This window comes from Suricata suricatta, chromosome 3 (assembly GCF_006229205.1).
Source record: "Suricata suricatta isolate VVHF042 chromosome 3, meerkat_22Aug2017_6uvM2_HiC, whole genome shotgun sequence".
Classification (NCBI taxonomy): Eukaryota; Metazoa; Chordata; class Mammalia; order Carnivora; family Herpestidae; genus Suricata; species Suricata suricatta.
The window spans coordinates 12217661-12239108 of NC_043702.1; the positions used below are offsets into that span (position 1 = coordinate 12217661).

The 21448-nt window shown below is 40.8% G+C and overlaps 1 protein-coding gene across 2 annotated transcripts in view; it reads right to left on the reverse strand.

The window, feature by feature from the left end:
- Window positions 1-21448, reverse strand: part of NYAP2 (neuronal tyrosine-phosphorylated phosphoinositide-3-kinase adaptor 2) — a 251615-nt gene that overhangs the window by 50959 nt on the left and 179208 nt on the right. For both annotated transcript variants that reach the window (XM_029933694.1, XM_029933695.1), the window contains exon 4: window positions 15360-15566. In XM_029933694.1, the coding sequence (XP_029789554.1) occupies window positions 15360-15566 (207 nt within the window). The remainder of the gene's footprint in view (window positions 1-15359; window positions 15567-21448) is intronic.

The following is a 21448-nucleotide window of genomic DNA, read 5'->3' on the forward strand; positions in this document are numbered from 1 at the left end:
GTCTCTCCACACCCTCACCAGCATCTATATTCTCTTGATTTGTTCATTTTAGCCACTCTGACTGGTGTGAGGTGGTATCTCAGTGTGGTTTTGATTTGTATTTCCCTGTGATGAGTGACACTGAGCATCATTTCATGTGCCTGTTGGCCATCTGGATGTCCTCTTTGGAGAAGTGTCTATTCAGGTCTTCTGCCCAGTTCTTCACTGGATTGTTCATTTTTCGTGTATGGAGTTTAGTGAACTCCTTGTATATTTTGGATATTAGCCCTTTATCTGATATGCCATTTGCCACTATCTTTTCCCATTCTGTCGGTTGCCTGTTAGTTTTTTTGATTGTTTCCATTGCCTTCAGAAGCTTTTTAAACCATATTTTAAAGAATGAAGCCAGTGTAAAAGGTGAATCGTTTCTACATTTCTCATTAATAAGTTAAAAGCATATCTTCCATTCTTTCACTTTCCTCAAGTTTCCAGCAAAAAGGCAAACATACACTGATTGACCAGACTTCAACTGAATTGAACATTAGAAAAAAATTGAGGGAGAAATGTAGTGCCTGTTTTGGACAGCAGGTGGGAGTACAACTATTATTTGATATATACTCTGGTAGGCTTACAAAGCTTCCAGAACTAGTCTCTGTAAACACCCAGCATAAGTCAGAAAGAACCTTCTTCTTTGTAGTGTCTACTATGGCTTTTCAGAGAACCGGGGCATTCTTTGTGAATACTGTTGGTGCAGCATACCCACAGGGCTTTTGCAAAGAAAGCCAACTACTGACAACTGCGAAGTGATGTCAGGAGGACTCCTCTGAGACAGGGCACAGGGTGGAACCACGCGCCTTGCAGTGGAAGATAGAAGGAGCTGGACTCAGGTCAGCGCTCTAGCCAGTGTAGCATCATTGTGCTTCTCAAACAGGATTAATCTACGGAGAGGCAAGGAGGTGGAGGTACCTTGTGTGTTATCTGAATTCTATCTGCCTGGGTAACTGTTTTTTTTTCCCAAGAGACTCAAACAGACAGTACATGGAAATTCAGAATTTCTCTGACAAAAATGAAATTATTATCAAATTGTATTTTTTCCACCAGTTTTCAGGATATCTGTATAGTATATAACATTATGGTCTGTGAACATATTTAGTAGAAATCAAGTTTAAGGGAGAGTATGTGTGTGTGTTCTCACTCATATACTTATGTGTCGTATATGATGGTAGTTAGCTGACTCTGCACATTGGATCACATAGGGCCCAAGCTTAAAAGTCATAAGTGGCTTAATACACACACCTACACATACCAGTGAATGTCATCAACTTGTTTGACTCCAAACTGTTCCTATAACTTTAGCCAATCATCCTGATAGAAAAAAAATTACGGAAATGGTTTAGAGAAAACCCAGCAAACTACGGCAAAACCAAGTCCAGCATGCCATCTTATTGAATGTGGCAGCAATGCCCTCTTGCTATCTAAAATCAGCCTCATCACAGGCAGGCATGCTCTGCGGAGGCAAAGGTCACATGTCATCACCCCACACTGCGCTGTTCAGATAGGTGTTCTCACTGGGAGAAAAGTGCTGAATGAGTAAACGATGAGACTAAAGGAAAACAAGCACACACAATGTTACTGTGTTTTGGTGGCGGTGGGGACATGTGTGACAAGCTTGTCCAGGTGCTCAAGAATGAATTTTTAGATGGATCCAAACAATCCATTATAAGCACCTCTCGCTCTTTTATAGGAACCGAGGAATTTCATGGGCTACACAGCAGAGGAGACATTTCTTCTTTGGATTTACAAGGCAAGTTATTTGGTGCAGCCTATTTATCTTCATAATTCTGTTTCCTTTGGTTTAGAATGCTGACTTTGTAAATCTGACCACACAAGCCCCACGTCTAAAATCCGTAAGTGACTTCCTGTTATTCCTAGGTAAGACCGGAATCTCGGATACGGCCAGCTGGGCCTAGCTCTAGGCAGGCTCTCAGCTTCCTCTCACCATAGCCCCAGGCTCTTCTTCCTAATTCACTGAGGTCTCAGTTCCCATGTGTCCTGGATGCCACCTAACACACTCAAGAAAAAGTGTGGTGTCATTTCCCTTGGTTGGCGGCTTTGGTTACAGATTGTAATTACATTTTTAACTGTTGTTATTAATGGCAATTTCCCCCACTGGCATATGCTCAGTGCTTGATAGCTTTATATATAAAGAAATTAGTTTAAAAAATGAATGGATGAATAAATTAATGAATTCATGAGCATGGAGGTGGAAACAGGGAAACCCAATCTAATTCAATCATGGAAAGAGAGCTGTACTAAAGGTCAGGAGTCTGAAATCTGTTCTTTTGTTTTTTAATGTTTATTTTTGAGGGAAAGAAGGAGGCAGAGTGTGAATGGGGGGAGGGGCAAAGAGAGGGAGACAGAATCCAGAGCCGGCTCCAGGCTCTGAGCTGTCAGAGCAGGGCTCAAACTCATGAACTGCGAGATCATGACCTGAGCTGAAGTCAGATGCTTAACCAAACTGAGCCACCGAGGAGCCCTTGAATCCAGTTTTTAAAATTTGAATCTGCTACATACCAATGGGTGTGGGCAATTTACTTGATTTCTCTTGAGTTCCAGTTTGGTCACCTAAATAATCAGATCACAACACCGCGGCAGAGATGTACAAGTGTTTGTGAAGATCAAATGAGATAACGCCTATAAAAGTATTGTAAAAGCTAACACCTGGCATATTATATAAGGCATTATTTTAAATGAGTCACAGATGATCCATGAAAGTGATAAACTTAAGTTCTATCATTTGGATTAAATAAAATGTGCAATAATCTTAGAGTACACTTTATAATTATATCAAGGTCTGTTTTCTTTAAGCTTATATACTTAACTGTTAAATTGAACACAGAGGACCTCCAATGCAATCAGAAAACAATGTTATTCTTTTATCCCCACAAACCAGTTCTAACCTGCTGCGGGGTAGTAGGCAATTCTTTCTTGTCCTTTGGATAAACCCTAGGCCAAGCCCCAGGACTTTCCTTTTCATTTTGATGATTAATTCTTTCAATATCACCTCACAGGTGTCAGAATGGCTAAAATTAACAACACAGGAAACAACAGGTGTTAGTGAGGATGTGGAGAAAGGGGAGCCTTCTTACATTGTTGGTGGGAGTGCGAACTAATGCAGCCACTGAAGAGAATAGTATGGAGTCTTCTCAAAAATCCTAAAATAGTGCTCTACAATCCAACAATTGCACTACTAGGTATTTATCCAAAGGGTTAAAAAACAGATTTGAAGGGGTACATGGGCCCCAATGTTTACAGCAGCATTATCAACAGTAGCCAAACTATGGAGAGAAAAGAAATGCCCATCGACTGAAGAATGGATAAAGATGTGGTACACACACACACACACACACACACACACACACACACACACATTGGAACATTACTCAACCATCAAAAAGAATGAAATCTTGCCATTTGCAGTGACATGGATGGAGTTAGAGTATATTATGCTTAGTGAAATAAGTCAGAGATAGACAAATACCATATAATTTCACTCATATCTGGAATTTAAGAAACAAAGCAGAAGAGTATACGGGAGGGGGAAAAAAAGAGAGAAAGCCATAAGAGACCCTTAAAGGCAGAGAACAAACTAAGGGTTGATGGAGGGAGGTGGGTGGGGGATGGACAAGATGGGTGATGGGCATTGAGGAGGCACTTGTTGTGATGAGCCCTGTGTGTTATATGTAAGTAAGGAATCACTGAATTCAACTCCTGAGACCAGTATTGTACTGTATATTAACTAACTAAAATTTAACTAAAAATTTGAAAAGAATTTTTAAGCTTCTTCAAGTCAAAAATGTCTTATTGGAGTCATAAGTTAAATGTTTAGTTTTTAACATTAATTACAATTTTGAACTTTGTTTCAAGGAAGCACTTCTCTTCTAGCCCATTTAGCCCAATTCCTGGCACACAAGGAGACAACCTTTCTCTCTGCCTCATCTCCAGGCTGTTCCCCTCTGCCCCTAACTTGGTCCCCACCATGTCTGCCTTCACAAGGGCCTAGACAGGAGGGAGGGGTTGAGGAGAAGGGATAGGAAAGGTCTTCTCTGACACCAGCCTGAGCTGATGTTTCTCACTCTCTGGTTAGTGTAGGGATGAAAGGAGAAGTGAACAACTCTCTTCTTGGGGTGTTTTCAAGTGTACCCTAAAGGCCTCCCTTGAATTGCCATCTCTCACCTGGAAATCTCCTTCTGGCTGCCCACTGGGCATCCTGAAGTGTACCTTGAGCGGTGTCCTACAGAGTCCTTGCCACTCCTAGCAGTCACATGACCTAATCCACCCCCAGGGTTTCTCTCTATGGCCTAACTGGTCCATGGAAAGCCCAACTTATGCACTGGCTTACCCACCATCAGCGGCTGGACAGTTACTTGCCAGGCAGCTTTCTGCTCTTTGTACATAAGCCATTCAGCTAACCTCTTGTACCTTTATTTCACTGTGTCCCTTCAATGACTAGAGGCCAATAGCAAGATTTACAGGTAGTCCCATTAGATTCCCTCCTTTGATTGTCCACTGGAAAGTTTTCTTTCAAGGATGGAAACTCATCATACAAATCCACGGCATATGTTCCAAGTGTCTCTAATACCTAGTGTCTAGCCTCCCAGCCTGCAACCATTTTCCTAGGCTGGACATGAGAGTTCACTTAAGGACAACAAAATTCATTCTGATCGCTTCCATTGCAAGTTCCGCTCCCCCGGTCTAGCTTTTTGCCTTGCTATGTGGGTGTAATTACCTTCTATCATTTTTAAATTACCTTTCCACAGGTTATAGGCTGCTAATTTACATTCGAATCCTATAAAGACACACTCTGGCTATTTTAAAATGGTTAACCCACCCCGTGTACCCCTTTTCTGTTTGTTTCTCAAAGCCATATGGTCGATATGGGGAGAAATACAAACAAAATGATTTCTCTGGTGATCACAAATTCTAGCAGGCAGAAGTTACAGTTTTCCACAGAGAAATGAAAGTGGGCTATTGGGGATATGACTTACATTTCTCTCCGAAGGATCTCCAAATGAGAATTCTGTTGTGTGTTTACTACTAGAATTAGGGAAGAGAGCGTTAAACTCTAGAGTGTGAAAATACTGAGCTGAACCTAGCAACGAGATGTGGCCAGTGTTCCCAGAGGAAATAACCATGCACCCAATTATAATGGAGAAGGAGAGCAGATGTGGAGAACTGTGTTCTGGTGCCTCAGCCGACTGTACAGAATGACAGCCTGGAGGGTCGTAGACACGAGAGCCCACAGCTGCTGAGGGCTGCTGGGAAGCCAAGCGGGACGTTAGTCAACATCCTGCAGAAAAGCCCAAATTACAGTGGAGGCCTGAAATCTACCAGATTGGTGTTTTGTTCTTGTTGCGTGATCAAAATGAGAGAGAACTCATGATTCCTCTCACTAAAAAGCTCTGAGAGAGTGACACCATGATGGTTAAAAGTTATGCTTTGATTTTTAAAAAATATTTACTTATTTTTGAGAGAGAGCAAGAGACGGAGTGTAAGCAGGGAAGGAACAGAGAGAGACAGAGACACAGAATTGGAAGCAAGGCTTCAGGCTCTGAGCTGTCAGCATAGAGACAGCAGGGCTTGAACTTGCAAACCATGAAATCATGACCTGAGTTAAAGTCAGATGCTTAACTGACTGAGCCCCCCAGGATCCCTGACTTTGTTTTTCAATGAGCATCCTCTTCTAATTATCATAAAAAAGCATTTCCATCTAAGGGAAAATCAGCAAAATTCACACAGACCTTGGGATGTTTGTCAGTTAACTATTTTACACTATACCTAAACTCAGTGATTCAAAATAACACTCATTTGGTTCTGTTCCTGAGTCCATGAATCAGTCGAGTGATTCTTCTGGTCCCAGGTGGGCTCACTAATGCACCTTTGGTCAAGGAGGTGTTTTGCAGTCTCATGTTCTGTTTTCTCACATGTTTGGGGGTTGGCCACATGAAGGCTGAAGAAGTTTTCATGTCCCTTCCATCTCATTCAACTGGTCAATAGAAGACACAAGGCCAACCCAGATTCAAGGGCTAAGAAATAGACCTTACTTCTTGATAAGACTATAAAAGTACACAGTAAGACCATGGATACAAGGACAGGAAAGTATTGGGACCATAAGTGCATCCCAAATGTGCCAGATCATGTGAAGAAATGGAAGAGAAAGGGATACAGTCTGAGAATCATGTTGCCATATTAAAATGTTTAATACTAATTGGGTTGTAAAAGTAAATCTTTTTCATCAAAGTTTCAGTGAGTGAGCTATAGGAAACACTCTATCCTTTCCTTCTTCCTAGCTCCTATTTGTCATGCCAGTGTCAAATTTAATATCACCTTCTCTAGGAAACCTGTCTGAATTACCAGAGAATAAATCATGTCACTTTGTCTAGTATTTCTCCCTCATAATATTTATAAGAACCTTTCATTTTAGGGGTGCCTGGTTGGCTCAGTTGGTTAAGCATCCAACGTCAGCTTAGTTCATTTTCTCATGGTTCGTGGGTTCACATTCCTACACTGGGTTTTGCGCTGACAACTCAGAGCATGAAACTTACTTCAGATTTGTCTCTCCCTCTCTCTGCCCCCCCTCCACTTGTATACATGCACTCTGTCTCTTTCACGCTCTCAAAAATAAATAAAACTTAAAAAAAAAAGAATCTTTTATTTTCTGTCTTCCCTGTTAAACTATGCCCTCTGGGAATGTGGGTCTATCTAATCTACTGTATTTGCCTTGCATACTTTGCACCTCTGCACCTCGCCTCTGCAGTGGTGCAGAGTAGATGCTGAATAAGTATTTGTTAGAAAATACATATAAGGGAAAGGATGAATGAATGAATAGATGAATGAACATCAAGTCAGGTATTTATTAAAGGATATGTTTACATTTGGAGATATCAATATTTTCTTGTGATTTCCACATCCTTGACAACATGATTTTAAATCCCGTTCATTGCTACTAAGCAGAACATAAACAATGCGAGTGATTAAGATTTTTTTTGGTGACTGTATAATGCAGCAACTAAGTCTTTAAGCCTTTACATGATCCTTTCTCCAAATTTTATGAATATAACCTTAGGGGAACCCAAAAATGGCCGTGACACTGATCTAAAATCTTTGTTGCAAAATATGCAAATAAATGAAGCATGGACTGTTAGCAGTCCTATAGCCAGTTATATTACATGTATCTAGAGAAAATCCTGCATCTCATTTGCAATGTTTCCAAAGGAAACATTCAGTCTTGATCCTAGAAAAAAATCTAAACGTTTTCAAGCAAAATTGAAGGCTAACAGAATAAACTATGGGCCTACTAGCTATTATAAGCCAACTTTAAACAAGGTGTTTCTATGCATTTTTAAATTTAACCTTCACAATGACCTACACAGTCAGATTTCCTTTATCTTTTCTATAAAGATAGAAAAAACTGGGGCATAGCAGTGTAATGTAAGTTCCTCAAGTCATTCCCACCAAAATATTAAAAGACAGAGACAGAGACAGAGACAGAGAGAGAAGAAACATATAGATTGGGTATGTTTTGCCAGGAATTATAGTCATAAATACTGTTCCACAGTTCCCAGTCCCACTGACCCATTTGACACTGCTCAACTTCTCTCAGTTTGTGTGTTTAGGACTCTTGTTGGATGTGAAGGGTTGGATCATGAATACTTTTGAGTTCTAGCTGTCAGGAGGTTTATTAGCAAAGTTCGCCATGATTCCAGCATTATCAGTAAAAATGTTTCAGATTTTTCAAGAGGAAAATACATTTCTTGAAAATTAACTGGTAAAGGGACTCCTGGGTGGCTCAGTCAGTAAGGGTCCGACTCCTGGTTTCAGTTCATGATCTCATGGTTCTTGAGCTTGAGCCTGCTTGGGATTCTCTCTCTCCCTGTCTCTGCCCCTCCCCTGCTCATGAGTGAGCTTGTGCTATGTGCAGATGCCACCTCTTTCTCAAAATATATAAACTTTTAAAAAAATCAATTGGTAAAAATTCAGTATTCAAAGACTACACTCTTGAATTCAATCATCATTCCCTTTGCCGAATCCCAGTTTTCTGCTGCTTATATTAAACGGCTCCCATTCAGCTAGATCTCATGGGCAGATATCCAATCATAGGCCTTTGGCTAACACCCTAACATCTTTGCAATCTTCCCAATCTTCAAAGGCATGATTAGAATATGAATTCGAGGGGCTAATGTCTTAGAAACCATAGTTGGGGGATGGGTGTGCTCGGTGGTCAGGTTGGAAACGGAGCTCTCACTGTCCCCAACAAAACAACCCAAGATCCCTTTGGCTGCTTTCTTCCCTGCCTAAATTTGTCTCAGTTCAAGGCCCAGCTCAAATGCCCCTACTTATAGACACTTTCCTGCATTATCTCGTATCTTTGTTTCTCTCTATTCTCTTGTAAAGACATCTGGAAAGGTATCTGGAAGCGTAGTGATAGTTAATATTTACTTAATGTCTGTTGTGTTCCAGATACCATACTAAATGTGTTAATACATCGTCTCACTTTATTCTCACCTTTACTACCCAATAGCATCTATGAGTTAAATACTATTATTGTCTATCCCTTATGATGAACTTGGTGACATGATGGGACATACCCTCTAATGCAAGAAAAACAGATTTAAAATTCAAATCAGGATCTACTGGATGGTCAAATCACAGTGCTCAACCACTATGTTATACTTTATGCATAAATTTTACTCTATAAATGTGGTGTGAAAGAAATGGTACATTCGTTTGTTTTCTTTCAATGAAATCAAACCTATATGTGTTCTTACTTCCCTGAACTTATGTGCACAGGACTCTTCTTGGATGTGAAGCACTGACTCATGAAGGATGGTGGAAAATGTTTCCCTACAATGAGTCATGAAAAGGCCCAGCACTGTTCTGCAGAGCAGAATATACAAGATGGCTTTTTAAGTCTTCAGGCCACACTGGTTATCATGAGGGAGTCTCTTTTTCCCTTGACATACAGAGTTCCATATTTGGGGACTCTGAGCCATAAAGCATAACGTCTAGCCTCACTGGAAACCTCATGCCAACTCTACCCACCTGTCCACCTGTCCCAGTCAGAGGCCAGGCCAGTTTTCCAGGATGTTGTAAAGGGACAGGCTGCTAGTCCTTAACATTCACAGAATGCCGTACCTCAGTTCCTCTTCTTCTAAAGTTATGAAATTTCCCCTACCTTCCCATTCATCAAAAGCCATGTGGTATTCTCTAATCCCCACTCAGACCCTTAACAAATCCTGCTCAAGGAGCTACAGCTTCTGAAAGATAAAAGCCAGGAGGGCGGGATGTCTACCGGTACCTGCTGCCTAGACTGTAACCCAACCTCCCTGCTGTAGGGTCAAATCTATGTCTCCGAGAATGGTCACAGCTTGATGTTACCAGCCAGAAAATGCAAACTGGCAGCTTTAGGTCTTACCCAGCCAGAGACAAGTGAATTATTCGATTCAATTTCTCCCAAAATTTTAGCTGTATTTAAAACTTGGAAGATCTCACATAATAGCAATTAAATCTTGAAATTTGGGGTAAATGGTCCTCATGGTGAGCATCAGCCAACAATGAATAGCCTCTGTCCCCTTGAGAGGCCCCTGTGCTTTCCAGGTCACCTGCATTTCTGTCACTCAGTCCTGATGTTCATCGGTATGCAGTAGATCTTCTCTGTAATGGGGAAGTATTTTTCCATGTCTAAGATTCCCACAAATGTGGAAATATATAACTTACATTGAGAGGGATTCAGGTTTCCAGAAAATACTTTCTTTTGTGGAGGTCAAGAAGATTCCCAAGTATGGAATGTATAAGCAAAGCACGTCTGATTTGGAGGAGGTCCCTGTTCTCATCTACTTGCTTATGCTACAGTTGGTCCCCCTGGCCCTTTAGTTGGTATCCCATGGTGGATGTCCTCAAAAATGGCAGAAACACACATCATTGAACACATAGAAGCCAAGGTCTCTTTTCAATGTTTTTTTTTTTTTTTTTTGAGGAGAGAGAGAGCATGCATGCAAGCAGGGGATGGGCAGAGAGAGTAGAAGACACAGAATCCAAAGCAGGCTCCAGGCTCTGAACCATCAGCACAGAGCCGGACCCGGGGCTCGAACCCAGTAATTGCTAGATCATGATCTAAGCTGAAGTCAGATGCTCAACAGACAACCATCCAGGCACCCCTAGATGCTGAGGTCCTTTTAAGACTGTTCCATACAGAGTTTAGCCAAGGCCTTTCATATTTACTTCCAAAACTGGATCTTCAATCAGTCTGGCTTGGCAGCACCAAGCCACAACAGGTGGGTCTCCACCTTCACTCAACCTCTTCACTCCATGTGGAAAGTTCTCCATACATCTCTACTCAACTGATAATAATAAAATTTATTTTTAAAAGACCTGGTTAAAAAAAGGAGACCTGATATAATCTTGGTTTAAGACTCCACATCTCCTGTAAGTCCTCCATCTTTTTCTCAAGTCTGCACTAATTTTCTCTTTTCTGGATGATATTAATGTGCAGTAAACAGTAGATGACAATAAAAATACATTTATTTATGCTAATTAATTTATGTTCAATAGTTTTGCTCCATAAAGAAGCACAGTCAGGTCTTTGAGTGGCAGAGACCATGTTTTATATAACCTGTGTGTGTGAGTGCACGTGCATCTGCATGTGTAGGCACAGACATGATTGTCTGTCCCCCAGAAACCATTTCAGAGCTGGATACAAGCTCTTTAGAAACTATTTGTTGACTGATTTTGTGATTGAAATTTGAATTTTTGTGATTATATTTATTTATACAGCTTCCACTTTTTCCCATTATTTTCATGAGCATTTGGATTCCAATCCTCCACTGCATTCAGGAATCACCCTCTGGGGAATCTCTGATTTACTAAGCAGCAGTGACTTTAATAGAGTAACACAGCGACCAGCGGCAACGTTAATTGGAATTGAGGTCTCCTGACAGGTTCCTTTGCTTTGTGTCGGTAATTCTTCCATTCCTCAAAAGAGCTGTTAAGAGCAACCATTCCAAGTGGCTAAACTACTTTTCATAAAGCTATAGTCTGTGACGAGTGGCAGTTTGTGTGTGTGTGTGTGTGTGTGTGTGTGTGTGTGTGTGTGAGAGAGAGAGAGAGAGAGAGAGAGAGAGAGAGAGAGAGAGCTTGTGTGAAAGAGAGAGAGAGACTGAGAGCCAGAGCCAGAGGCCGGAAGTGGGCAGAGAGGCGTATCAATAGGTGGAATGGGCGAAGTCTTCTTTCCTCTCCAGTGTCAGGTGTGGACCTGAGTATCTCTGTTGTTTAGGGAGGAGGAGGACTGGTCACGAGTCTACTGTTTCTGGTTGGGGGTGAGCAGCTCGGTGGCCCAGTGGCAAAGAGACAATAAGGAAGAGGTGGTATGAAGAAAAGAAAGAGAAGAGTAAATACCAACTACTGTTTCAAACAAAATGCCCCCTTCACTGTTATTTGCCTATTCCGGACAAAGTTATTTGCTGTCTCATTGTTTAAGTAGTTGTTACACTCCTTTGAGTGTTCATCTTGATAGTTTCTCTGGTCCCTAAGAAACCCTAAATTGCACTGGCATTACTATATATTTGCTCTACATTTGCTCCTGCATTTGACATTTAAAAAAATTTTTTTAAGTTTTTATTTATTTATTTACTTTGGGAGAAAGAGAAAGAGAGAATGAGGGGGGGTGGGGCAAAGAGAGAGAGAGGAGAGAGAGAATCCCCAGCAGGCTCCATGCTGTCAACAAGAGCGTAATGCAGGACTTGAACTCATGAAGCATGAGATTGTGACGGAGCTGAAACTAAGAGTTGACGGTTAACTGACTGAGCCACCCAGGCGTCCTGCACGTTTATTTTAATGTAGGTACAAAAGCATCTTTATCAAAATGTACCAAAAATATTTTCTTTTTCACATTTATCTACCCCTTTCATCATGTAACATGGAGAGTATGAGGGAATGTAGATATTTATGTCACTTCTTCTGGTCAGTAGACAATTTATTGCCCTACAAATAGAGCTGAAAGACCCAGGAAAGCAGATTTGAGATGTCATCAAGCAGAAGAGATGCTTCAGGAATTTGCAGGCAAAGAAAGTGAAAGTATGTTGTAGATTCTGTTCACAGTCTAAATTTCTTAGAAGAGTCACGTCAAAGTGTCAAAAGCACATTACAGTTTACCCATTTTTGTGCACCCTACCAGACGTGCAGTAAAAGTTTAATTGTGGACCATCGAATTGTTTCATTTCCATTTATATCACAAATTCTTCCTCTTCTGCCCACACTTTAAAATGTTTGGGGCACCTGGTGGCTCAGTTGGTTAAGCATCCAGCTTTGGCTCAGGTCATGATCTCACAGTTCGTAGAATTGAGCCCCGTGTTTGTGCTGACAGCTAGCTCAGAGCCTGGAGCCTGCTTCTGATTCTGTGTCTCCCTCTCTCTCTCTGACCCCCCCCCCCCCCCCCCCCCCCCCCCCCCCCCCCGCCGCTCACGCTGTCTCTCTCTGTCTCTCAAAAATAAATGAAAAACATAATAAATTTTTTTTAAATATTTGGGTTGCCAAGGGTCAATGCTATTTTTCCTTCCTATCCACAATCATCTGGTCTTAGGGTTCTAACTACTCCAAACGTCTCTAGCCTCAGTCTGTAATTCTGCTAAATCTCTTTAGCTTCAGAGCTATAGTTCTAAGTGTCTAGTAGCTTCTTAATTAGATGGCCCAGAGCCCATCCAACTTAGCATAGTCAGAAATGAAATCCTGACTTCCCCGTCTAAACTGTGGTGCCCAACTCATATTGACAATTTCTATTTTAGTAAATGGCCACCCAGTCACCACTTTTTGAAGGCTTGGAGCCATCATAAATCTTTCCTGATGAAAACAGAATTGCACTATACCTATCTTAAAAAATATTTAAGAGACTACAAAATATCCACACATAACGTTCAAATCCCTGTCAGGGTATGGCAGATACTGCCCGTTGCTTATGTAATGGCATCCTCCCCTCATCCCTGAGAACATAGACTGTTGCTTGCATTTCTAAGAGATTTAAGAGAAAGAAGGAAGCTCTGCAAACTCATGGAAATCTCATTCCCCTTCACTGAGTGATGATGGGTCCAGAGGACATGTTTCCCAGTTTAGACCAACTAGATGAAAGGGACTGTTTGCTGGGGCATGATGCCCAGAAATGTCAGCTCACGATCATGAAAAAACCTTCAAGGGTAACAGAAGGGCAGAGTTAAAAAAAAAAAAAAAGGAAATCCCCTGTGTTTTCAATGACAGCACTGAATGGTTGCAAAATACCTGGATCAGCCAGTGCTAAGGGAGTTAGCAGAAGCCATTTTTTTGGCGTTATTACTTAAGCCATTTAATTGGCATTTTGTTGCTGAAAGCATTTCTAGGTAATACACAAGGCGCTCCAGGATTCTTGCTCTCTGGACCAATCAACTCTGTAGTCTCTTCTGTTAGTCTCCCCCCATGTTTCACTCCAAACACACTAAGTTCCATCCCACAGCATTTTAGCTGTTCATCCAGACTGCAGACTTTTCCACCATCCTCCAGATGTGCAGCTCTGGATGATTCAACTCTAGCTCAAATATTACATCTTCAAACATTTATTATTTTACCCACTAAAACCCCCTGATTGTTCTTGTCCAAATCATATATTCCTAGGAAAAATGAATTGATTTCTCTTTTGTTTCACACGGTATTTGTATCTAATACATTATATCGTGAAGGTTATATTTGTCGATCTTGCACTTGACGTTGAGCACCTAAATGCAAGGAGGTCTTATTCATCATTGTGCTCTCAGACATGAGGACAGTGGCTATTACGTGACAGACAGTCAGGTAATGCTTTTGCTTTTATATCTCTAGTCCCCAAAAGAGTATATATTATTCATGTTATTTAAAAATAGAACTGGTACAAATGTAAACAATTAAAAAATACTACTAATAAGCCTAAAATTAATCATTGAGTCCCAACTGGATAGTGATGTCAACCTTCTTTGGGAGAGGTATTGATTTTTCTACAAAATATAATTTGTTCCCTATGGTTCTTTTTCCTTTTGACAAAATACATGAATCTTCTCAAAGACCTATAGCTATTTATACTCTACTAACAAAAAATACATTGCTACTTTCTGGCCAAATTAACTTGCTTCTTCTCAAAGACTTTTGTGGCTCACATCACCAGCACTGTGAGTTACATTTAAGTCTGGGGAAGCTACTGCTCTGTCTCTGTCCGGATCCTGTTCTAGAAACATCCCTTCCCAAATACAGAGATCATTCATCCTGTTCCAATCTTAATCTCTACAGGCTAAACACATGTAAATTGCTTTTCCTAGAGAGGTATCAGAGTTGAAAGGAACATTAAAGGATTGGTCTTTTCTTCAGAACCCTTAACATTCTTAAAGGATAGAAACCTGAAAACTACAGGAGGTCGCTTGATTCTTTGTTTCTTTAAGATTAAGCACTTCAAAGCAAACTTATGCTGCTTTTAAACATTTGATGTTTAATAATATTTATCTATTAACAATAAGAAACTTCATTGCAGGTTTTAATTGCAACTTGGGAAATTTAAAGGTGAATTCCATTAAAATGTTCTAATTCTGTTGACTTCGATGTGGAAACTTAGTAGCATGCCCAAGGTCCAGCCACAATGCTCAGCTTGTTCCTCCACGTACTTCCGTACTTCATAATATTGACTCTCTCTTCTGCCTGTAGATAGTTTTTACTACCTATGAATCTTCACTTTCACTTTGGGTTCATTTCTTCCCAGTTGCCTAAAATCTTTTTTGAAACGAAGGAGGCATAAACTCTAAAGCACTTAAACTTCATAAATTAAAACTACTTTAGGGCACCTGGGTGGCTTAGTCAGCTGAGCTCTGACCTTTGATTTCAGCTCAGGTCATGATCTCAGGATCCTGAGATCGAGCCCCACATCAGGCTCTGCACTGAGTAGAGCCTGCTTGGGATACTCTCTCTCACTCTCCCTCTGCCCCTCCTCCGCTTGCTTGCTCTCTCTCTAAAAAACAAAACAAACCAAACAAAACAAAATGCTTTAGATGAGGCCTCTAGATGCTTTTGAAGAAATCTACTACAAGATGTTTCAAGCTGCCAGAGCCGCCTCATTGGACAGCTCCAAGAAACGCTGTTCACTTCTCTATCGTCCATGTTTTAGTGCCCCGTGAAGTGCTATAACATGTTGTCCATTCCCTTTGTGTGAAGGGCTACTTACGCTGCTCTACGCATGGAGACAGTGATATTTGTCATTATGGTTCTCTAAGTGACAATTGCTTAAAAGTAGTTTCTGGAGAAACAAGAATCCCCGTGCGAGAGATCATAATCTTTCTTACCTGAGCTGTGGTTTCCTGCTAACAAGGTGGGGCTCACGGAGCACCTTCCCATTCTGCTGGTGACCACAGGGGGTCCTGGGGTTCCGTCCCATTCCTGAGCTTTGATAGGCTCTCTGGAAGATGCCCCATGATGCCCTCTCTCTTTGCTCTCCAACTTTGGTAATGGCTCCGTGCTGTGGCTTCGGACTTTCAGTTCTTCTGTTGATTCTGTGTGTTAACCAGAATTACACTGTTAAATGGCAATCAAATTCTTCCCAGATTCCTTTAAAACATTTAAGAATGATTTTCTAATATGCTTTCAATATATTTTTGTCAACTTGGAAGTGTGCTAGGGATTACAACATTCAAATGTAACAGAGATGGAGATCATACTGGGCCTTTTTTCCTGAGGTGTGCAGGTTAGTATTTCACTGGGAAATAGTTTTCTCATTGGAAGAGAAAAACCTTGATGAATCACGAGTCTGTTAGTAACTCTTGGATGTCAAGAAAACATTTTTAAAAATTTTTTATTAATTTTTTTGAGAGATAGAGGGAGAGCACAAGCTGGGGAGAGGCAGAGAGAGAGAGAGAGACAGACAGACAGACAGACACCGAATCTGAAGCAGGCTTCAGGCTCTGAGCTGTCAGCACAGAGCCCTACATAGGGCTCGAACTCACAGACTGTGAGATCGTGACCTGAGCCAAAGTTGGATGCTTAACAGACTGAGCCATCCAGACATACCAGAACCTTCTTTCTTTTTTTAATGTTTATTTATTTAATTTTGGAAGGAGGAGGGGCAGAATGAAAGGGAGAGAGAGAAATCCCAAGCAGGTTCCACTTGGACAATGCAGAGCATGATGGAGGGCTTGATCCCATGAACTGTGAGACCATGACCTGAGCTGAAACCAAGAATCAGAGGTTTAACCGTCTGAGTCACCTAGGTGCCCCTCAACTTCAAGAAAACTTCCTAAAGAGTATATTATACTCACTGTCTCTAAGGTCATATCTTCCATTCATTCTGCTACCCTCTGTGAATTCCTGAATTCAGCCCACCACTCTAGTGAAACTGCTTCTGCTAAGAGCTCCTAGTGCCTTCTAAGACCTTTGGCAACTCTTCGATTATTCTCATTTATATCTTTAATTCTCTTGGCTTCCCTAATGGGTTATGTTCTACCCCCACACCATCCTCATGTTATTCATATGTTCTCTTCCTCCACGCATCCTTTACATGTTGTCCCCGAGATGCTAGGTTAGCCACTATTTTTCTTATTCTATATATAATCTTCCTGTGATTTTATCTTCCAGGATTGTTAGTGTTTTTTAAATAGTTTATCACAATTCTGGATCACTATCCTGAGCTTGTTTTATTTATTTATTTATTTATTTATTTATTTATTTATTTATTTATTATTTGAAGGTGGGGGGGGATGCATGCACAGGGAGGAAGGGCAGAGGGAAAGGGAGAGAGAATCCCAAGCAGGCTTCATGCCCAGGGCAGAGCCCAGCACTGGACAGGATGATCCCAGGACTTGGAGATCATGACCTGAGTCGAAATCAAGAGGCAGACACTTAACCAACTGAGCCGCCCAGGTGCCTCTATCCTGACCTTTACACTCATTTATCCAAGTGCCATCTGCATCCATCTGGATGCCCCATGGACCATACAAATTTAACATTTCAGATATTGAACTAACATCATTTCTTACTAAACAGGTAGTTCCTCCTGTCCTATCCACCTAGCCACCCAAACTAGAAGCTTGTCTCTCCCTTTCTTTAACTGCTACTCCCCAAATCTACAAGTAACATATTCTACAGGTTATTTACGAAAATCTTGCTTTCTCTTCTGTCACACTTTGTATCATGTCTGCCTCATTTACTTTGGTTCCTAGTCTAATCATTGCCCTTCATTTCCTGCAGCTTCTCCCCTAATCTCTATCCTTGCCTCTCTGAAGCATGAGCTCCATAGACTGCCAAAATGATCTGTTTAAAATGCAAATCTAACCAAGCAAATTTTATAGGGAATGGATGTAACTGGCATTCTGTTACATATGTAGAGAAGTGTTTAAGAACACACGTAGCAAGGGGCACCGGGGTGGCTCAGTTGGTTAGATGTCCCACTCTTGATTTCAGTTCAGGTCATGATGTCAAGACTGGTGAGTTTGAGCCCTGAATCAGGCTCTGGGCATAGCCAAGCCTGCCTGGGATTCTGTCTTTCTGCCCCTCAGCAACTCATGCTAGGGGCATGCACACACACTGTCTTCCACAATAAATAAGCTTAAAACATACAAACACATGTAATAATATGAGGGATAATGGCCTGTAACTTTCAGAACAGTGTTGTTTCAGGGAATGGATGCACAATCTGTAATGCACATAGATAAGTGTTTAAAAACAAAAACAAACAAAAAATGCAAACCTGTTTATAATGTGTTCTCAACTAAGATCTTTCCAGAAGCGTCCTGTTACCCACAGAATGATGTCCAATCTCTATTTTATGACCCACAAGATTCCCGACCCTGTCTTTCCTCCTCCACATCATCACTTCCCACACTGTATTCCAGGAACACTACAAACTCGGTTGGACCTTCTTCCTTGCTCCACATCCAACCAAAACAAGGTTGTTTTTAGTGCCACCATTTTCCACCTCATCTGCTTTGAGTACCTTTGTATCTTGTCTTTCCTCGGGGAAGGCTCCTCAGACCTGGTTATTCAATTTAAGTAGTCATTGAAGTTTCCTCCACCCATAGCCCCACTCCATGCTGAGATTTGGTTATCTCTGCACTGATATTGTCATACATCCTCTTTCAATGGATCTGCTCTTCTCAAAAGGCTCTGAGTTCTTTGAAACAGGAACTGAGTTTTAGTTTTTGCTTTATTTTTTTCATTCGGTGTCTTTAGCACCTAGCATACTTCTCAATAAGTATTTAATTAATTTATTTCTTTAATTGGTTTTTCAACTCCTCGGGCATCTTTCTGATGTGTGTAGGAAATACAGTATTTCTAATGGAATAAGAGAATCAGGAATGTGTTATAAATATATTAAAGTGGCACAGAACCAATAGTGTTTTGTAAAAGTCTGATTATCTAACAATCACAAGTTGTAAAACTCACCATGCTTTTTTTTTAAGTTTTTAATGTTTCTTTATTTTTGAGAGAGAGAGAGAGAGAGAGAGAGAAAGTAAGTGGGAAAGGGGCAAAGAGAGAGGAAGACACGGAATCTGAAGCAGGCGTCAGGCTCCAAGCTGTCTGCACAGAGCCCAATGTGGAGCTGAGAGTCAGGAAGCCTGAGATCATAACCTGAGTCGAGTCTGATGCTTAACTGACTGAGCCACCCAGGTGCCCCTAAAACTCACCATGTTCAAAGTAGCACTCCAATGAGGAATCTTTGGGAAAGACTGCAGTGAAAATAATCACTGAAATGTTTCTTTACATTTCTTTTACATTCTTTACATTTAGGCTCAAACACTCACCGACTTTCAGCAATGTGAGACAAATGTCCCACTTGGATTCCATATTACCAGAATCTGTGGGGAGAGGTAGAAGAGGTTTATAATATAGTAAGAGGTCCTAGGTGAAGTTATCTGAGTGGCCCAGCTTTGCAGCCATGGTCATGGTCATGGGCTAGTAACCCATGCCACTGAGCACTTGGGTTCTTCTCTTGGAGCATCATTTTTCTTAACTACAATATAAAGATAATATCAGTCCTGCCTAACCTCTCCAATTTAATTAGAAGTATTGAATGGTACTCTACATTAAAAATATTTTTATTTATTTATTTTTGAGAGAGGAAGACAGAGCATGGGCAGGGAATGGGGCAGAGAAAGAGAGGGAGACACAAAATCTGAAATAGGCTCTAGGATCCAAGCTGTTAGCACAGAGCCTAACCAGGGCTCAAAACTGAGGGATAGAGAGATCATGACCTGAACCAAAGTTGGACTTTTAACCAACTGAGCCACCCAGGTGACCCTAATGGCAAGTATTTTTAAAACTAAACAGTGCCATATATGTAAATGATACTATTAATTTAAATGAACTGTAGAGCCACCTGGGTGGCTCAGTCGGTTAAATATCCAACTTCAGCCCAGGTCATGATCTTCCTTCCAGTTTGTGGGTTCAAGCCCCACATCAGGCTCTGTGCTGACAGCTAGCTCAGAACCTGGAGCCTGCTTCAGATTCTGTGTCTCCCTCTCTCTCTGCCCCTCCCCTGCTCACACTCTGTCTCTCCCATTCTCAAAAATGAATAAACATTAAAACAAATGTTAATAAAATGAACTGTAGCCATTTGTCCTTTATGAATCTATGTGACCTTTTCTACATTTGGACTAGATAATCACTGAGAGATTGAAAACACAAATGGGCAATTCCAGGACAACATATTAAAATCAAACTCCAACCCATTATCTACAGTGATGAGCCCAGAAAGCCCATCTACCCTCCCTAAGTCAGACTTGCAGGAAGTCAGACTACTATCTCCAACAACAATCCAGGCAACCAAACAATAATCTGTGTGACAGGTGACCCCAAGCAACCCGGATTAATCGATAATTAACTTGATTAATAACTGGTAGCTTCCTGAATAGTTGCCCCTACTTTCAACATAAGATCACCAGAGAAAATCAAATATGCCTCCCTATCCAATCACATAGGATGTCCTCCTTCTGGCTGGTCTGCCTGCAGCTTTCCCATGCTGACAGCCTCCACTTGGGGGGCACAAATTTGAAGTCTTGCTTGTTTGTCATTAAGTGCCTCCCACAAAACTTTCTCATTCTTCTCCCTGCCTTAGAATCTCTGCAATTATAAGTGGGTAACTGCCTTGCTGTAGCAAGCCCTGATAGCCTTTGTCTGCTCTCATTTCTTTGGTTTCACTTGCACGCACATTGCTATAGTTCTTTCTGGTTCCAAAAAGCTATGCAGTTGTGTCAACACATGTTGTGAATATTATCCTATGACATAAAACTTCAACCAGGAGGGTTGTCTTATAATAAAACCTCAGAAAGATCCCTCACCTTTAAATGGGGCTCATATAAACCCTAGCCCCTGTTGCACTAAAATCAAATATAGGAAGTAAAGATATTGAAAAAGTAATACATTCCAGCGTAATTACAGCAAGACAATTTACACTTGCCTTTCGGTGTCCTGCGTCCAATGGAATAAAACCAGTATCAGAAAAGAACATCATAGACTATTCCCAAGCTGTTTGTTCACAGTTTCAAGGAAAATGTAACTCTGGCTTCCAAATGTCACAGCCTGAAAGCCTAATGACCCATCTGTTTCTCTTTACCTCCTCTTTCGGATTTCAAACAAAACATTGAAATGCTTGCTTTTATTATCAATTTCTGTTGATAATACACACATACACACACACAATCTTCTAACACTGGAATTGAAACTTAACCAAACTAAAAAATGCTTACACAGAACATTGGATCCAATATCTATCTTTCCTGCAGGTTTGGATAACATTTTAAATATGAAAGCCTGAGGTTGTGTGTCAGAACACCTCCACCTACATCAGCTTCTTTGTTCTCATTCAAATGACTCACATATACACACCAGGCAAATGTCACTTGGGCCTCAAACCTCGACTACATAAAAGCCCAGTATGGCCTTGGAAACAAAAAGGAGTCTTTCCTTCCTTTCTTTCTTCTTTCTTTGTTTTCACATCCCAGAGGTTAATCTTTGGTGAATTTGGCAGATGTATTTAGAGAAACTTGAACAAAAGGATTGAAGAAATCGTGCTACTCAGATTTGTGCCAATGTGCCTTCACATCTGCCTTCTAAACAGAAAGCAGAGCTGAAAAATCAGGAAGAAAATCATCAATGTATTATTAAGCATTTTATTTGGGAATAAATCTGGTTTCCAGAATATATTCATAAAGAGCTTCCTATAAATGCATTTTCAAATTAAAATAAATGTGAACATCTTCCAAATAGCTGTTACAAATAAAGAAATCGAAGGCAGACAATTAGACTAAGAAATATACACAATAAAACATACTGAAACCTCAAAGAAATCTTTCAGAGGAATAAGGAGGTATTTATCCCTATCCATATATTTCAATATTTTCTTAAAGCCTGAGAAACAAAACTGATTTTAGTACCACACACT